At 39.2% G+C, this 20,144-nt stretch overlaps 1 protein-coding gene across 3 annotated transcripts in view; it reads right to left on the bottom strand.

Moving 5' to 3' along the window:
- neurl4 (neuralized E3 ubiquitin protein ligase 4) overlaps window positions 1-20,144 on the bottom strand; it is a 64,959-nt gene that overhangs the window by 24,848 nt on the left and 19,967 nt on the right. For all 3 annotated transcript variants that reach the window (XM_042512249.1, XM_042512251.1, XM_042512252.1), the window contains exons 21-27: window positions 19,932-20,099; window positions 19,156-19,314; window positions 18,772-18,951; window positions 18,230-18,323; window positions 18,023-18,130; window positions 17,784-17,928; window positions 17,465-17,577 (exon numbers count right to left, since the gene is read on the bottom strand). In XM_042512249.1, the coding sequence (XP_042368183.1) occupies window positions 17,465-17,577; window positions 17,784-17,928; window positions 18,023-18,130; window positions 18,230-18,323; window positions 18,772-18,951; window positions 19,156-19,314; window positions 19,932-20,099 (967 nt within the window). The remainder of the gene's footprint in view (window positions 1-17,464; window positions 17,578-17,783; window positions 17,929-18,022; window positions 18,131-18,229; window positions 18,324-18,771; window positions 18,952-19,155; window positions 19,315-19,931; window positions 20,100-20,144) is intronic.

Genomic DNA, 20,144 nt, shown 5'->3' with positions numbered 1-20,144 from the left:
GCAGTTTTTGGGACGTGTCAAATTTTGACATTTTTGCCTTACTATAGCCTTGGATTTTTGGTCAGATTTTCGACATGCCAAATTATGCTGTTTTTTTGGCTTTTTTGCAACTTTCTTTGCTATGGCGTGTCTTGGCAGGCTATTCTAAGCTGTTTCCAGCTGTTTTCAAAGCAGTTTTTGGGACGTGTCAAATTTTGACATTTTGCCTTACTATAGCCTTGGATTTTTGGTCAGATTTTTTGACATGCCAAACATGCCAAATTATGCTGTTTTGGGCTTTTTTTGCAACTTTCTTTGCTATGGCGTGTCTTGGCAGGCTATTCTAAGCTGTTTCCAGCTGTTTTTAGCAGTTTTTGGGACGTGTCAAATTTTGACATTTTGCCTTACTATAGCCTTGGATTTTTTTGGTCAGATTTTTTCGACATGCCAAATTATGCTGTTTTTTGGGCTTTTTTTTGCAACTTTCTTTGCTATGGCGTGTCTTGGCAGGCTATTCTAAGCTGTTTCCAGCTGTTTTCAACAGTTTTTGGGACGTGTCAAATTTTGACATTTTTGCCTTACTATAGCCTTGGATTTTTGGTCAGATTTTTCGACATGCCAAATTATGCTGTTTTGGGCTTTTTTGCAACTTTCTTTGCTATGGCGTGTCTTGGCAGGCTATTCTAAGCTGTTTCCAGCTGTTTTCAAGCAGTTTTTGGGACGTGTCAAATTTTGACATTTTGCCTTACTATAGCCTTGGATTTTCGGTCAGATTTTCAGATTTTCGACATGCCAAATTATGCTGTTTTGGGCTTTTTTTGCAACTTTCTTTGCTATGGCGTGCCTTGGCAGGCTATTCTAAGCTGTTTCCAGCTGTTTTTCAACAGTTTTTGGGACGTGTCAAATTTTGACATTTTTTGCCTTACTATAGCCTTGGATTTTTCGGTCAGATTTTTTCGACATGCCAAATTATGCTGTTTTGGGGCTTTTTTTGCAACTTTCTTTGCTATGGCGTGTCTTGGCAGGCTATTCTAAGCTGTTTCCAGCTGTTTTCAACAGCAGTTTTTGGGACGTGTCAAATTTTGACATTTTTGCCTTACTATAGCCTTGGATTTTTGGTCAGATTTTCGACATGCCAAATTATGCTGTTTTGGGCTTTTTTTTGCAACTTTCTTTGCTATGGCGTGTCTTGGCAGGCTATTCTAAGCTGTTTCCAGCTGTTTTTCACAGTTTTTGGGACGTGTCAAATTTTGACATTTTGCCTTACTACTATAGCCTTGGATTTTTGGTCAGATTTTCGACATGCCAAATTATGCTGTTTTGGGGCTTTTTTGCAACTTTCTTTGCTATGGCGTGTCTTGGCAGGCTATTCTAAGCTGTTTCCAGCTGTTTTTTCAGCAGTTTTTGGGACGTGTCAAATTTTGACATTTTGCCTTACTATAGCCTTGGATTTTTCGGTCAGATTTTCGACATGCCAAATTATGCTGTTTTGGGCTTTTTTTGCAACAACTTTGCTATGCTATGGCGTGTCCAGCAGGCTATTCAAAGCTGTTTCCAGCTGTTTTTAGCAGTTTTTGGGACGTGTCAAATTTTTTGACATTTTTGCCTTACTATAGCCTTGGATTTTCGGTCAGATTTTTTCGACATGCCAAATTATGCTGTTTTGGGCTTTTTTTGCAACTTTCTTTGCTATGGCGTGTCTTGGCAGGCTATTCTAAGCTGTTTCCAGCTGTTTTTTAGCAGTTTTTGGGACGTGTCAAATTTTGACATTTTTGCCTTACTATAGCCTTGGATTTTCGGTCAGATTTTCGACATGCCAAATTATGCTGTTTTTGGGCTTTTTTTGCAACTTTCTTTGCTATGGCGTGTCTTGGCAGGCTATAGCAAAGCTGTTTCCAGCTGTTTTTTCAAAACAGTTTTTTGGGACGTGTCAAAATTTTGACATTTTTGCCTTACTATAGCCTTGGATTTTGGTCAGATTTTCGACATGCCAAATTATGCTTTTTTGGGCTTTTTTTGCAACTTTCTTTGCTATGGCGTGTCTTGGCAGGCTATTCTAAGCTGTTTCCAGCTGTGTTTTTAGCAGTTTTTGGGACGTGTCAAATTTTGACATTTTTGCCTTACTATAGCCTTGGATTTTTGGTCAAATTTTTTCGACATCCCAAATTATGCTGCTGTTTTGGAATTTTTTTTGCAACTTTTCTTTGCTATGGCGTGTCTTGGCAGGCTATTCTAAGCTGTTTCCAGCTGTTTTTTTTCAGCAGCAGTTTTTGGGACGTGTCAAATTTTGACATTTTTGCCTTACTATAGCCTTGGATTTTTGGTCAGAAAATGCCAAAATTATGCTGTTTTTGGCTTTTTAAAAACTTTCTTTTTGCTATGGCGTGTCTTGGCTGGCTATTCTAAGCTGTTTCCAGCTGTGTGCCCAAAACAGCAGTTTTTTGGCATGTGTCAAATTTTGACATTTTTGCCTTACTATAGCCTTGGATTTTCGGTCAAATTTTCGACATGCCAAAAAATGCTGCTGTTTTGGGCTTTTTTGCAACTTTCTTTGCTATGGCGTGTTTTGGCAGGCTATTCTAAGCTGTTTCCAAAACAGCAGTTTTTGGGACGTGTCAAATTTTGACATTTTTGCCTTACTATAGCCTTGGATTTTTGGTCAAATTTTCGACATGCCAAAAAATGCTTTTTTGGGCTGTTTTTGCAACTTTCTTTGCTATGGCGTGTCTTGGCAGGCTATTCTAAGCTGTTTCCAGCTGTGTTTTCAGCAGTTTTTTGGGACGTGTCAAAATTGACGAATTTTGCCTTACTATAGTAAGGCCTTGGATTTGACACGGTCAGATTTTCGACATGCCAAATTGCAAATGCTGTTTTGAATAGTTTTTGCAACTTTCTTTGCTATGGCGTGTCTTGGCAGGCTAAACTAAGCATAATTTGTTTCGAAAATCTGACCGAAAATCCAGTTTTTAAGGGGACGTGTCAAATTTTGACATTTTGCCTTACTATAGCCTTGGATTTTTGGTCAGATAGCCTGACATGCCAAACGCCATAGCTGTTTTTGGGTTTTTTTGCAACTTTCTTTGCATAATTTGGTGTCTTGGCAGGCTATTCTAACTGTTTCCAGCTGCTTTAGTAAGGCAGTTTTTGGGACGTGTCAAATTTTGACATTTTGCCTTACTATAGCCTTGGATTTTCGGTCAGATTTTCGAACATGCCAAAATGCTGTTTTGGGCAGCTTTTTTGCAACTTTCTTTGCTATGGCGTTCTTGGCAGGCTATTCAAAAGCCTGTTTCCAGCTGCCCAAAAAACAGCAGTTTTTTGGGACATGTCGAAATTTTGACATTTTTGCCTTACTATAGCCTTGGAAAATGTCAAATTTTGACACATCCCAAAATTATGCTGCTTTAAAAAACAGCTTGAAACAGCTTAGCTATAGCGTGTTTTGGCAGGCTACGCCTAAGCAAAGAAAGTTTTCCAGCCAAAACAGCAGTTTTTGGCATGTCGAAAATTTTGACATTTTGCCTTACTATAGGCTATAGTGGAAATGTCAAAATTTGACACGTCCCAAAAATGCTGTTAAAAACAGCTGGAAACAGCTTAGAATAGCCTGCCAAGACACGCCATAGCAAAGAAAGTTGCAAAAGCTGCCCCAAAACAGCATAATTTGGCATGTGAAAATTTGACCAAAATCCAACTATAGTAAGGAAAATGTCAAATTTTTGACACGTCCCAAAATGCTGTTTTAAAAACAGCTGAAACTTTCTTTAGACTTTCTAGCCTATGCGTGACACCTTAGCAAAGAAAGTTCTAAAGCTGTTTCCAAAACAGCATTTTTGGCATGTCGAAAATTTGACATTTTCCTTACTATAGCCTTGGAAAATGTCAAATTTGACATGTCCCAAAAAACTTTTAAAAAAACAGCTGGAAACAGCTAGAATAGCCTGCCAAGACACGCCATAGCAAAGAAAGTTGCAAAAACAGCCAAAACAGCATAATTTGGCATGTGAAAATTTGACCGAAAATCCAAGGCTATAGTAAGGCAAAATGTCAAAATTTGACACGTCCCAAAAACTGCTAAAAACTTTTTTGGAAACAGCTTAGAATAGCCTGCCAAGGCAGGCTATAGCAAAGAAAGTTGCAGCTGCCAAAAACAGCATTTTTGGCATGTCGAAAATCTGACCGAAAATCCAAGGCTATAGTAAGGCAAAATGTCAAAATTTGACACGTCCCAAAAACTGCTAAAAAAACAGCTGGAAACAGCTTAGAATAGCCTGCCAAGACACGCCATAGCAAAGAAAGTTGCAAAAACAGCCCAAAACAGCATAATTTGGCATGTCGAAAATCTGACCGAAAATCCAAGGCTATAGTAAGGCAAAATGTCAAAATTTGACACGTCCCAAAAACTGCTAAAAAAACAGCTGGAAACAGCTTAGAATAGCCTGCCAAACACGCCATAGCAAAGAAAGTTGCAAAAACAGCCCAAAACAGCATAATTTGGCATGTCGAAAATCTGACCGAAAATCCAGGCTATAGTAAGGCAAAATGTCAAAATTTGACACGTCCCAAAAACTGCTAAAAACAGCTGGAAACAGCTTAGAATAGCCTGCCAAGACACGCCATAGCAAAGAAAGTTGCAAAAACAGCCCAAAACAGCATAATTTGGCATGTCGAAAATCTGACCGAAAATCCAAGGCTATAGTAAGGCAAAATGTCAAAATTTGACACGTCCCAAAAACTGCTAAAAACAGCTGGAAACAGCTTAGAATAGCCTGCCAAGACACGCCATAGCAAAGAAAGTTGCAAAAAGCCCAAAAACAGCATAATTTGGCATGTCGAAAATCTGACCAAAAATCCAAGGCTATAGTAAGGCAAAATGTCAAAATTTGACACGTCCCAAAAACTGCTAAAAACAGCTGGAAACAGCTTAGAATAGCCTGCCAAGACACGCCATAGCAAAGAAAGTTGCAAAAAAGCCCAAAACAGCATAATTTGGCATGTCGAAAATCTGACCGAAAATCCAAGGCTATAGTAAGGCAAAATGTCAAAATTTGACACGTCCCAAAAACTGCTAAAAACAGCTGGAAACAGCTTAGAATAGCCTGCCAAGACACGCCATAGCAAAGAAAGTTGCAAAAACAGCCCAAAACAGCATAATTTGGCATGTCGAAAATCTGACCAAAAATCCAAGGCTATAGTAAGGCAAAATGTCAAAATTTGACACGTCCCAAAAACTGCTAAAAACAGCTGGAAACAGCTTAGAATAGCCTGCCAAGACACCGCCATAGCAAAGAAAGTTGCAAAAACAGCCCAAAACAGCATAATTTGGCATGTCGAAAATCTGACCGAAAATCCAAGGCTATAGTAAGGCAAAATGTCAAAATTTGACACGTCCCAAAAACTGCTAAAAACAGCTGGAAACAGCTTAGAATAGCCTGCCAAGACACGCCATAGCAAAGAAAGTTGCAAAAAAAGCCAAAACAGCATAATTTGGCATGTCGAAAATCTGACCAAAAATCCAAGGCTATAGTAAGGCAAAATGTCAAAATTTGACACGTCCCAAAAACTGCTAAAAACAGCTGGAAACAGCTTAGAATAGCCTGCCAAAACACGCCATAGCAAAGAAAGTTGCAAAAAAAAGCCCAAAACAGCATAATTTGGCATGTCGAAAATCTGACCGAAAATCCAAGGCTATAGTAAGGCAAAATGTCAAAATTTGACACGTCCCAAAAACTGCTAAAAACAGCTGGAAACAGCTTAGAATAGCCTGCCAAGACACACGCCATAGCAAAGAAAGTTGCAAAAACAGCCCAAAAAACAGCATAATTTGGCATGTCGAAAATCTGACCAAAAATCCAAGGCTATAGTAAGGCAAAAATGTCAAAATTTGACACGTCCCAAAAACTGCTAAAAAAAACAGCTGGAAACAGCTTAGAATAGCCTGCCAAGACACGCCATAGCAAAGAAAGTTGCAAAAACAGCCCAAAACAGCATAATTTGGCATGTCGAAAATCTGACCAAAAATCCAAGGCTATAGTAAGGCAAAATGTCAAAATTTGACACGTCCCAAAAACTGCTAAAAAACAGCTGGAAACAGCTTAGAATAGCCTGCCAAGACACGCCATAGCAAAGAAAGTTGCAAAAAACAGCCCAAAACAGCATAATTTGGCATGTCGAAAATCTGACCGAAAATCCAAGGCTATAGTAAGGCAAAATGTCAAAATTTGACACGTCCCAAAAACTGCTAAAAAAAAAAAAAGCTGAAAACAGCTTAGAATAGCCTGCCAAGACACGCCATAGCAAAGAAAGTTGCAAAAAACAGCCCAAAACAGCATAATTTGGCATGTCGAAAATCTGACCAAAAATCCAAGGCTATAGTAAGGCAAAAATGTCAAAATTTGACACGTCCCAAAAACTGCTAAAAAACAGCTGGAAACAGCTTAGAATAGCCTGCCAAGACACGCCATAGCAAAGAAAGTTGCAAAAAAGCCCAAAAACAGCATAATTTGGCATGTCGAAAATCTGACCAAAAATCCAAGGCTATAGTAAGGCAAAAATGTCAAATTTTTGACACGTCCCAAAAAACTGCTAAAAACAGCTGGAAACAGCTTAGAATAGCCTGCCAAGACACGCCATAGCAAAGAAAGTTGCAAAACAGCCCAAAACAGCATAATTTGGCATGTCGAAAATCTGACCAAAAATCCAAGGCTATAGTAAGGCAAAATGTCAAAATTTGACACGTCCAAAAAACTGCTAAAAACAGCTAACAGCTTAGAATAGCCTGCCAAGACACGCCATAGCAAAGAAAGTTGCAAAAAAGCCCAAAACAGCATAATTTGGCATGTCGAAAATCTGACCAAAAATCCAAGGCTATAGTAAGGCAAAAATGTCAAAATTTGACACGTCCCAAAAACTGCTAAAAACAGCTGGAAACAGCTTAGAATAGCCTGCCAAGACACGCCATAGCAAAGAAAGTTGCAAAAAAGAGCCCAAAACAGCATAATTTGGCATGTCGAAAATCTGACCAAAAATCCAAGGCTATAGTAAGGCAAAAATGTCAAAATTTGACACGTCCCAAAAACTGCTAAAAAAAAACAGCTGGAAACAGCTTAGAATAGCCTGCCAAGACACGCCATAGCAAAAGAAAGTTGCAAAAACAGCCCAAAACAGCATAATTTGGCATGTCGAAAATCTGACCAAAAATCCAAGGCTATAGTAAGGCAAAAATGTCAAAATTTGACACGTCCCAAAAACTGCTAAAAACAGCTGGAAACAGCTTAGAATAGCCTGCCAAGACACGCCATAGCAAAGAAAGTTGCAAAAAAAGCCCAAAACAGCATAATTTGGCATGTCGAAAATCTGACCGAAAATCCAAGGCTATAGTAAGGCAAAATGTCAAAATTTGACACGTCCCAAAAACTGCTAAAAACAGCTGGAAACAGCTTAGAATAGCCTGCCAAGACACGCCATAGCAAAGAAAGTTGCAAAAAAAGCCCAAAACAGCATAATTTGGCATGTCGAAAATCTGACCCAAAAATCCAAGGCTATAGTAAGGCAAAAATGTCAAAATTTGACACGTCCCAAAAACTAAAAAAACAGCTGGAAACAGCTTAGAATAGCCTGCCAACACACGCCATAGCAAAGAAAGTTGCAAAAACAGCCCAAAACAGCATAATTTGGCATGTCGAAAATCTGACCAAAAATCCAAGGCTATAGTAAGGCAAAATGTCAAAATTTGACACGTCCCAAAAACTGTAAAAAACAGCTGGAAACAGCTTAGAATAGCCTGCCAAGACACGCCATAGCAAAGAAAGTTGCAAAAAACAGCCCAAAACAGCATAATTTGGCATGTCGAAAAATCTGACCAAAAATCCAAGGCTATAGTAAGGCAAAATGTCAAAATTTGACACGTCCCCCAAAAACTGCTAAAAACAGCTGGAAACAGCTTAGAATAGCCTGCCAAGACAGCGCCATAGCAAAGAAAGTTGCAAAAAAGCCAAAAAACAGCATAATTTGGCATGTCGAAAATCTGACCAAAAATCCAAGGCTATAGTAAGGCAAAATGTCAAAATTTGACACGTCCCAAAAACTGCTAAAAACAGCTGGAAACAGCTTAGAATAGCCTGCCAAGACACGCCATAGCAAAGAAAGTTGCAAAAAGCCCAAAACAGCATAATTTGGCATGTCGAAAATCTGACCAAAAATCCAAGGCTATAGTAAGGCAAAAAAATGTCAAAATTTGACACGTCCCAAAAACTGCTAAAAAACAGCTGGAAACAGCTTAGAATAGCCTGCCAAGACACGCCATAGCAAAGAAAAGTTGCAAAAAGCCCCAAAACAGCATAATTTGGCATGTCGAAAATCTGACCGAAAATCCAAGGCTATAGTAAGGCAAAATGTCAAAAATTTGACACGTCCCAAAAACTGCTAAAAACAGCTGGAAACAGCTTAGAATAGCCTGCCAAGACACGCCATAGCAAAGAAAAAGTTGCAAAAACAGCCCAAAACAGCATAATTTGGCATGTCGAAAATCTGACCAAAAATCCAAGGCTATAGTAAGGCAAAATGTCAAAATTTGACACGTCCCAAAAACTGCTGTAAAAACAGCTTGGAAAAGCTTAGAATAGCCTGCAAGACATCCGCCATAGCAAAGAAAGTTGCAAAAACATGGCCCAAAACAGCATGAATTTGGCATGTCGAAAAATCTGAGAAAAATCCAAAATTAGTAAGGCAAAAATGTCAAAATTTGACACGTCCAAAAACTCAAAAGACACGTCCCAAAAACTGCTAAAAACAGCTGGAAACAGTTAGAATAGCCTGCCAAACACGCCATAGCAAAGAAAGTTGCAAAAAGCTATAACCCAAAACAGCATAATTTGGCATGTCGAAAATCTGACCGAAAATCCAAGGCTATAGTAAGGCAAAATGTCAAAATTTGACACGTCCCAAAAACTGCTGCTAAAAACAGCTGACAAAAACAGCTTAGAATAGCCTGCCAAGACACGCCATAGCAAAGAAAGTTGCAAAAAAAGCCCAAAACAGCATAAATTTGGTCGAAAATCTGACCGAAAATCCAAGGCTATAGTAAGGCAAAAATGTCAAAATTTGACACGTCCCAAAAACTGCTAAAAACAGCTGGAAACAGCTTAGAATAGCCTGCAAAGACACGCCATAGCAAAGAAAGTTATTAAAAACAGCCCAAAACAGCATAATTTGGCATGTCGAAAATCTGACCGAAAATCCAAGGCTATAGTAAGGCAAAATGTCAAACCTGGATGTCCAAAAAACTGTTAAAAAAATTTGGAGCCTTCAACCACGCAAATAGTGAAAATGCAAAGAAACAGTCCCAAAATAAAACAGCTGAAAAAGAATAGCCTGCCAAGACACGCCATAGCAAAGAAAGTTGCAAAAACAGCCCAAACAGCATAATTTGGCATGTCGAAAATCTGACCGAAAATCCAAGGCTATAGTAAGGCAAAAATGTCAAAATTTTGACACGTCCCAAAAACTGCTAAAAAAACAGCTAAAAACAGCTTAGAATAGCCTGCCAAGACACGCCATAGCAAAGAAAGTTGCAAAAAAAACAGCCCAAAAACAGCATAATTTGGCATGTCGAAAAATCTGACCAAAAATCCAAGGCTATAGTAAGGCAAAATGTCAAAATTTGACACGTCCAAAAAAACTGCTGAAAAAAAAACAGCTGGAAACAGCTTAGAATAGCCTGCCAAGACAACCATAGCAAAGAAAGTTGCAAAAACAGCCCAAAAAACATAATTTTGGCATGTCGAAAATCTGACCAAAAATCCAAGGCTATAGTAAGGCAAAATGTCAAAATTTGACACGTCCCAAAAACTGCTAAAAAACAGCTGGAAACAGCTTAGAATAGCCTGCCAAGACACGCCATAGCAAAGAAAGTTGCAAAAAAAGCCAAAAACAGCATAATTTGGCATGTCGAAAATCTGACCAAAAATCCAAGGCTATAGTAAGGCAAAAATGTCAAAATTTGACACGTCCCAAAAACTGTTAAAAACAGCTGGAAACAGCTTAGAATAGCCTGCCAAGACACGCCATAGCAAAGAAAGTTGCAAAAAAAGCCCAAAACAGCATAATTTGGCATGTCGAAAAATCTGACCAAAAATCCAAGGCTATAGTAAGGCAAAATGTCAAAATTTGACACGTCCCAAAAACTGCTAAAAAACAGCTGCTGGAAACAGCTTAGAATAGCCTGCCAAGACACGCCATAGCAAAGAAAGTTGCAAAAACAGCCAAAAAACAGCATAATTTGGCATGTCAAAAATCTGACCAAAAATCCAAGCTATAGTAAGGCAAAATGTCAAAATTTGACACGTTCCCAAAAACTGCTAAAAAACAGCTGGAAACAGCTTAGAATAGCCTGCCAAGACACGCCATAGCAAAGAAAGTTGCAAAAAAGCCCAAAACAGCATAATTTGGCATGTCGAAAATCTGACCAAAAATCCAAGGCTATAGTAAGGCAAAATGTCAAAATTTGACACGTCCCAAAAACTGCTAAAAAAACAGCTGGAAACAGCTTAGAATAGCCTGCCAAGACACGCCATAGCAAAGAAAGTTGCAAAAAAGCCCAAAACAGCATAATTTGGCATGTCGAAAATCTGACCAAAAATCCAAGGCTATAGTAAGGCAAAATGTCAAAATTTGACACGTCCCAAAAACTGTTAAAAACAGCTGGAAACAGCTTAGAATAGCCTGCCAAGACACGCGCCATAGCAAAGAAAGTTGCAAAAAAAAGCCCAAAACAGCATAATTTGGCATGTCGAAAAATCTGACCAAAAATCCAAGGCTATAGTAAGGCAAAATGTCAAAATTTGACACGTCCCAAAAACTGTAAAAAACTGGAAACAGCTTAGAATAGCCTGCCAAGACACGCCATAGCAAAGAAAGTTGCAAAAAAAGCCCAAAACAGCATAATTTGGCATGTCGAAAATCTGACCAAAAATCCAAGGCTATAGTAAGGCAAAATGTCAAAATTTGACACGTCCCAAAAACTGCTAAAAAACAGCTGGAAACAGCTTAGAATAGCTGCCAAGACACGCCATAGCAAAGAAAGTTGCAAAACAGCCCAAAACAGCATAATTTGGCATGTCGAAAAATCTGACCAAAAATCCAAGGCTATAGTAAGGCAAAAATGTCAAAATTTGACACGTCCCAAAAACTGCTAAAAACAGCTGGAAACAGCTTAGAATAGCCTGCCAAGACACGCCATAGCAAAGAAAGTTGCAAAAACAGCCCAAAACAGCATAATTTGGCATGTCGAAAATCTGACCGAAAATCCAAGGCTATAGTAAGGCAAATGTCAAAATTTGACACGTCCCAAAAACTGCTAAAAACAGCTGGAAACAGCTTAGAATAGCCTGCCAAGACACGCCATAGCAAAGAAAGTTGCAAAAACAGCCCAAAACAGCATAATTTGGCATGTCAAAAAAATCTGACCAAAAATCCAAGGCTATAGTAAGGCAAAATGTCAAAATTTGACACGTCCCAAAAACTGCTAAAAACAGCTGGAAACAGCTTAGAATAGCCTGCCAAGACACGCCATAGCAAAGAAAGTTGCAAAAACAGCCAAAAACAGCATAATTTGGCATGTCGAAAATCTGACCGAAAATCCAAGGCTATAGTAAGGCAAAAATGTCAAAATTTGACACGTCCCAAAAACTGCTAAAAACAGCTGGAAACAGCTTAGAATAGCCTGCCAAGACACGCCATAGCAAAGAAAGTTGCAAAAACAGCCCAAAACAGCAGCATAATTTGGCATGTCGAAAATCTGACCAAAAATCCAAGGCTATAGTAAGGCAAAAATGTCAAAATTTGACACGTCCCAAAAACTGCTAAAAACAGCTGGAAACAGCTTAGAATAGCCTGCCAAGACACGCCATAGCAAAGAAAGTTGCAAAAACAGCCCAAAACAGCATAATTTGGCATGTCGAAAAAATCTGACCAAAAATCCAAGGCTATAGTAAGGCAAAAATGTCAAAATTTGACACGTCCCAAAAACTGCTAAAAACAGCTGGAAACAGCTTAGAATAGCCTGCCAAGACACGCCATAGCAAAGAAAGTTGCAAAAAAGCCAAAAACAGCATAATTTGGCATGTCGAAAATCTGACCAAAAATCCAAGGCTATAGTAAGGCAAAAATGTCAAAATTTGACACGTCCCAAAAACTGCTAAAAACAGCTGGAAACAGCTTAGAATAGCCTGCCAAGACACGCCATAGCAAAGAAAGTTGCAAAAAAGCCCAAAACAGCATAATTTGGCATGTCGAAAATCTGACCAAAAATCCAAGGCTATAGTAAGGCAAAAATGTCAAAATTTGACACGTCCCAAAAACTGCTAAAAACAGCTGGAAACAGCTTAGAATAGCCTGCCAAGACAAGCGCCATAGCAAAGAAAGTTGCAAAAAAGCCAAAAACAGCATAATTTGGCATGTCGAAAATCTGACCAAAAATCCAAGACTATAGTAAGGCAAAATGTCAAAATTTGACACAGTCCCAAAAACTGTTAAAAACAGCTGGAAACAGCTTAGAATATAGCCTGCCAAGACACGCCATAGCAAAGAAAGTTGCAAAGAAAGCCAAAAACAGCATAATTTGGCATGTCGAAAAATCTGACCAAAAATCCAAGGCTATAGTAAGGCAAAAATGTCAAAATTTGACACGTCCCAAAAACTGCTGAAAACACATGGAAACAGCTTAGAATAGCCTGCCAAGACACGCCATAGCAAAGAAAGTTGCAAAAAGAGCCCAAAACAGCATAATTTGGCATGTCGAAAATCTGACCAAAAATCCAAGGCTATAGTAAGGCAAAAATGTCAAAATTTGACACGTCCCAAAAACTGCTAAAAACAGCTGGAAACAGCTTAGAATAGCCTGCCAAGACACGCCATAGCAAAGAAAGTTGCAAAAAAACAGCCCAAAACAGCATAATTTGGCATGTCGAAAATCTGACCAAAAATCCAAGGCTATAGTAAGGCAAAAATGTCAAAATTTGACACGTCCCAAAAACTGTAAAAAATGCAGCTGAAAACAGCTTAGAATAGCCTGCCAAAATGCGCTATAGCAAAGAAAGTTGCAAAAAGAGCCCAAAACAGCATAATTTGGCATGTCAAAAAAAATCTGACCAAAAATCCAAGACTATAGTAAGGCAAAAATGTCAAAATTTGACACGTCCCAAAAACTGTTAAAAACAGTTGGAAACAGCTTAGAATAGCCTGCCAAAACGCCATAGCAAAGAAAGTTGCAAAAAAGCCCAAACACAGCATAATTTGGCATGTCGAAAAATCTGACCAAAAATCCAAGACTATAGTAAGGCAAAATTGTCAAAATTTGACACGTCCCAAAAACTGTTAAAAACAGCTGGAAACAGCTTAGAATAGCCTGCCAAGCACGCCATAGCAAAGAAAGTTGCAAAAAAAAGCCCAAAACAGCATAATTTGGCATGTCAAAAAAAACTGACCAAAAATCCAAGGCTATATAGTAAGGCAAAAATGTCAAAATTTGACACGTCCCAAAAACTGCTGAAAAAACATGGAAACAGCTTAGAATAGCTGCCAAGGCACGCCATAGCAAAGAAAGTTGCAAAAAGAGCCCAAAACAACATAATTTGGCATGTTGAAAATCTGACCAAAAATCCAAGACTATAGTAAGGCAAAAATGTCAAAATTTGACACGTCCCAAAAACTGCTGAAAACACATGGAAACAGCTTAGAATAGCTAGCCAAGGCACGCCATAGCAAAGAAAGTTGCAAAAAAAGAGTCCAAAACAGCATAATTTGGCATGTTGAAAATCTGACCAAAAATCCAAGACTATAGTAAGGCAAAAATGTCAAAATTTGACACGTCCCAAAAACTGCTAAAAACACATGGAAACAGCTTAGAATAGCTAGCCAAGGCACGCCATAGCAAAGAAAGTTGCAAAAAACAGTCCAAAACAACATAATTTGGCATGTTGAAAATCTGACCAAAAATCCAAGACTATAGTAAGGCAAAATTTCAAAATTTGACACGTCCCAAAAACTGTTGAAAACAGCTGGAAACAGCTTAGAATAGCCTGCCAAAAAGTGCCATAGCAAAGAAAGTTGCAAAAAAGCCAAAAACAGCATAATTTGGCATGTCGAAAATCTGACCAAAAATCCAAGACTATAGTAAGGCAAAAATGTCAAAATTTGACACGTCCCAAAAAACTGTTAAAAAGCACATGAAAACAGCCTTAGTATAGCCTGCCAAGACACGCCATTGCAAAGAAAGTGGCAAAAAAAAAAGCCATAAACAGCATAATTTGGCATGTCGAAAATCTGACCAAAAATCCAAGGCTATAGTAAGGCAAAAATGTCAAAATTTGACACGGCCCAAAAACTGTTAAAAACAGCTGGAAACAGCCTAGAATAGCCTGTCAAGACACGCCATAGCAAAGAAAGTTGCAAAAAGAAAGCTCAAATCAGCATAATTTGGCATGTCGAAAATCTGACCAAAAATCCAAGACTATTGTAAGGCAAAAATGTCAAAATTTGACACGTCCCAAAAACGGTTGAAAACACATGGAAACTAGGGGTGTAACGGTACATGTGTTTGTATTGAACGTTTCGGTACGGGGTGCTCGGTTCGGAACGGAGGCGTACCGAACGAGTTTCCACACGGACATATTAAGTAGAGGACCGCACGAGAATGCTGCAGCTGAAAACATGTGCAGTTGTGCAAACCGAGACACAACAAACAGCAGTTGTAGTGGACATCATGGCTAATGCTGATGCCGCTAGCATTGGCAATCAGCCAGAGCTTGAGGACCCTCCCGCGACATTAAGGTCTCCCGTTTGGGAACACTTCGGCTTCCCGGTGAAATATAAACAGGGACAAAGAGAGGTTGATAAAAACCAAAGTGGTTTGCCGACATTGTTCATCCGAGATCGGGTATGTTTCTGGCAACACATCAAAACCTGTTAACTCATTTGAAACGGCACCACCCCCGCGTGAACATCGCTACAGTAACAAAAGAGAAAGACGAGCGTCCCAAGTACATTAGATGGAGAAAAGATTTGTTTTTAAAGAAACAGTCTGAGCCTTATTCATGTTATTTAATCTGAGCAACAACTTGAAACTGTTCAGTTTTGCAACTGTTCAATTTTGCACATCAGATGGAGAAAATATTTTTTTTAAAGAAAAAGTCTGAGCCAATGTTATTTATTTTTATTATGTTTTTCAAAATATCTACATTTCAGAATATTGTATTTATATTTTTGAGCAGAATTCTAGCTTTGTATAGGCTAATGTTCCTATTGTTCAAAGCACAAAAGTGTGTAATAAACAACTAGCACATTTATATTTTGCATTTTGTTTTTCTTACTGTACCGAAAATGAACCGAACCGTGACCTCAAAACCGAGGTACGTACCGAACCGAGATTTTTGTGTACCATTACACCCCTAATGGAAACAGCTTAGAATAGCCTGCCAAGAAGCGCCATAGCAAAGAAAGTTGCACAGAAAGCCCAAAACAGCATAATTTGGCATGTCGAAAAATCTGACCAAAAATCCAACACTATACTAAGGCAAAATGTCAAAATTTGACACGTCCAAAAAACTGTTGAAAACAGCTGGAAACAGCCTAGAATACCCTGCCAAGGCATGCTATAGCAAAGAAAGTTGCAAAAAAAGCCAAAAACAGCATAATTTGGCATGTCGAAAATCTGACCAAAATTCCAAGACTATAGTAAGACAAAAATGTCAAAATTTGACACGTCCCAAAAATGGTTGAAAACACATGGAAACAGCTTAGAATAGCCTGCCAAAAAGCGCCATAACAAAGAAAGTTGCACAGAAAGCTCAAATCAGCATAATTTGGCATGTCGAAAATCTGACCAAAAATCCAAGACTATAGTAAGGCAAAACTGTCAAAATTTAACACGTCCCAAAAACTGTTGAAAACACATGGAAACAGCTTAGAATAGCCTGCCAAGAAGCGCCATAGCAAAGAAAGTTGCACAGAAAGCCCAAAACAGCATAATTTGGCATGTCGAAAATCTGACCCAAAATCCAACACTATACTAAGGCAAAATGTCAAAATTTGACACGTCCCAAAAACTGTTGAAAACAGCTGAAAACAGCTTAGAATACCCTGCCAATACGCGCTATATCAAAGAAAGTTGCAAAAACAGACATAAACAGCATAATTTGGCATGTCGAAAATCTGACCAAAAATCCAAGACTATAGTAAGGCAAAACTGTCAAAATTTGACATTTCCGAAAAACAGCTGAAAACAGCTGGAAACATCTAAGAATAGCCTGTCAAGACACGCCATAGCATACAAAGTTGTGAAAAGGGCCAAAAACAGCATAATATGGCACGTCGACAAAAATTACCGAAAATATAAGACTATAGTAAGGCAAAAATGTCAAAACTTGACATGTCCCAAACACAGCTGAAAACAGCTGGAAACAGCTTAGAATAGCCTGCCAAGACAGGTCATAGCACTGAAAGTTGCAAAAAGGGCCAAAAACACCAGAATTTGGCTTGTCAAAAAAATGACCAAAAATGCAAGACTACAGTAGTACATAATAGTTTTCTACCACAGAGAACACTTAGTTATATTCAATTTCAATATTATCAATATCAGGAAAAGTTTTGTTGGGTTTGTGCTGACTGCAGCAGACCTCAAAAGGTAACCCACAAATGGCATTCGCCAAGTGGCCAGTGAGACCAGAAGGGAAAAAATGAAACAGAAAGAGCCAGCCAAAGTCAGGGGACCAAGAGTTGTTCTAAGCCTTCTTCTTTCTCATGTGTGGTCACAGGACAAAAAAGTGGATAAGATGCGATTGAGGCTAACTCAGCAATCAGAAATCTGGGACTGCTATGCACACATCTTCAGAGAGACATGGTTAACCCCTAACATGCAGGTCAAGCTGTTGCAAAGGATGGGTAGACCTTGTTGGGAGCCGAAAGGACCCAAGACTACGACGCAAATTCAAAAAATGCATGGCAGGAATTGAATGACGCCATCAGCAACAAGCGGAATGAATTTTTCATAGTAGCTGCTGATTTTAATCATCTCATCCTACAGCTCCAAAGACGTGGAAGGATCAAGGACAAATGTCATTTATAAACAAAGTTTAAAAAATGACCAATAAATGTACCTTCTACAGTATGAGATACATTGTTTAGAAAAATGGCATAAATAAAAATGTCTTTTTTGAAAGTCATTGTATAGTTATCTTTTTTTAAAAGACCCTGAAAACATCATGGTATAGCATGTTATAAAAGTGTGATTTAAAAAACATCTCAGTATAGTAGGAATCTACTGTGGCAAAAACAAAAAGTCACAGCATAGTATGTCAAAGACATGTATTCAATAAAAAAAGTCATATAGTCAACAGTCATAGTCAATTTTGAAAACCTCTCATCTTTGGTCAGAAAAACAACATTACTGAGTGTGTGTCATTAAAAAAGGAACCAAAAATTTTCATACCAGGTAGAAGCTGGCTGTGGTCCAGCGTGCGTCGCAGGGCTCCTACACTGGTGCCGTGGTATGCGATGTGCCACTTCTTCAGTGCATTAGAAACCTCACAGTGGGGCTTAATCCTGCAAAAAGAGGATACATGTACAGCCTTTGTAAAACCAGACAGAGAATTCTTTTATATGGTTTTTACCTTTTGTCCCATTAGTTTTTCATTAGTGTGAGAAGTAACCAAACAAACAACCAAACTTTTAGTTTGAGGACATCAACACACAAGGGACATAAAAACTGCTGTTTTATTTTGAATCTGACCAAGAGATCTTCCTCCCACCTGAGGGCGAAGCGGCACCATCCGAAGGGTAGGGCGTAGTCCCGGGGCGGCTCTCCTCTCTTGTAGTAAGCCTCATCACCCCGAAGCTTGTGGCAGGACTCACAGTAGCACAGGTTGTACTTTGCGTCTTCGTTAAAATAGCCATCTTACGGTTGAAAACCACAAATATTATGGTTGTTAGGTGACATGAGATCTGAAGCAGTGTTGTGGCAGATTTTAAGATTTTAAGTTAAACTCACCTGGTAACGTGAGCAGGTCCTTGAAGCGTGAGCACAGTGCCTGATACTCACAGGTCTTGTTGGGGTTGACCTCTGGAGGGGGCGTCCAGCACACACTTTCTTTGATTCCTGAATGTAGAAACAGAAAAAAATGAAACCCCGACTTTAATTACTGAACAGGAAATGATATGAAAACATAACTAAATAGTAAAAAAATGGATTTATTACCATCAACCATATCCGCCTTCTCCATGTCGCCCTGACAACGGGTCTCACCACTCTCTCCACCCACAGCTGGCACGTTGTTTGTTACTATAGTAACCTGCCATGATGAAACAACATTTATTAGCATATCATCTTCAGATTTTAATCTAGGGCATACTATTACTATTTCCAAAGAAATACTACAATATTCAAACACTGGACACTACATCGGCACAAATAGCACTTTAACTGTATGATAATCGTCTCAAAAATTAGGTGGTATCACAGTTTCACTGTAATACAGAATTAGTAATATAATACAATGATCCTATAAAGAAGAAAAGTACTAAGTTAAATAATTTATTACTATATTTGAAACCTGAAACCATTAAAGAAAAAAATTAAAGTATGTGTAAAAAGTCTCCCTTTTAAAAATCACTACAATAAAGACTCACCACCTAATTGCATTTTTTTTTTTAGATAACTGATTAATAATTTACGTCATTTATGACACAGAAACGTCAACATCAAACTGGCATAACTGTTTCAGTTTTTCTAGTGCTGACCTGTTCACACTGGCCGTAGAGGTCAATGAAGGGGTAGCAGGGCGAAGGAATGTCCTGCGCCGCCACACCCTGGTCCATGCCGTTGACGTACAGGTGGAGACAGCTGTTGGCATCCACCAGCAGACCCAACACCGTCCCCTCCGGACAAGTGTCCAGATTAGGACCATAGTTCTCACATATCTGAGGGGGAAGGAGAAAGATGAAGGAGCGATTATTGGAGAGGAAAGTGTCTGATGGAGAAAGAAGTCAAAATGTTATGAAAAAAGATCAAATGATCAGTGAGGCGAATGTCAGTGAGAACACACCCAAGTTTGGCATTTAAGACAAGAATTAATAAAGCACTCCAACACGACAGACAGGTGTTGTGTGTCAAAGTGTGCGGACCTTTAGCGAGTTGTGGAAGACGGAGTCTCTCTGCAGCAGCCAGGCGGAGCGTTTCAGACAACACGCTGTGGAGGGGAAGTTGAGCCGGTCGGGAGAGTGACCAATCACCCCTAGCGACAGTGACGACGTCCATGACGGGTTCAAACGGTCAATCTGAAACTGGAGACGAAAGAGAGGCTGTTGACAGGCTGGTACAGCCACAGCCTAAAATAGCTTGCATTTGAATTCTGTATATCAGGGACACTCAACTCGCTTTGCTTAAGGGCCACCTTTGCAAAATAACAGGAGGCCAGGGGCCAGGGCAGCAGTCCAACACATGGTTCTAGCATTTTAGGACATTTGTAGGATTTTGGGACATTTCTAAGATTTTAGGATGTTTCCAGGTTTTTAGGGGCTTAACTAGGACCTCTGTTGGAGGGTGTGGGGAATCCTCCACTAGCACTTTTTTTGATTAACAAGCTCTATTTTGATGCTGTTTTATACACTCTGGCACCTTATGTATACAAAAAGTACAAAAACAATTTGCAGTGTGAATCACTTTAGTTTTATTGTGAATTAGAAAATGGTTTGGGGGCCATCCAGCACCCTTTTGGGGGCCAGATTTGTCGCACAGCCCGTAAGCTGAGTATCACAGCTGTATATACAGTATACTTCTAGTAAGTACTCTTTGAAATACCAGCCTTTAATTTCTAACTCAGTTATTAAAATGTAGGAAATGAAGCTAAAATGTAGCCACCTGGTTCACATTTAGACTCTAAACCACACAGCTTCATTACCTGGAACAGCTGCTGGCGAGCTAGCGGCTGGGCTGTGACCAGCAGGCCCTGGTTGTAGCTGGACACTCTGGCTGCTGTCAGGTTCTGGTTGGACAGCTGGATGTTTTTGCCATGGTTTTCCAGAAACGCCATGACAGTGGGCACCAGTGCACACGGCTCAGTCTCAACCTGGAGGCAACAAGAGTTGACATGCAGAGTCTTAGTTTGTCAGAA

Source organism: Plectropomus leopardus, chromosome 23 (assembly GCF_008729295.1).
Source record: "Plectropomus leopardus isolate mb chromosome 23, YSFRI_Pleo_2.0, whole genome shotgun sequence".
Taxonomy (NCBI): domain Eukaryota; kingdom Metazoa; phylum Chordata; class Actinopteri; order Perciformes; family Serranidae; genus Plectropomus; species Plectropomus leopardus.
Note: the sequence above shows the minus strand (reverse complement) of the source record. Positions and strands in the feature narration are given on the sequence as shown.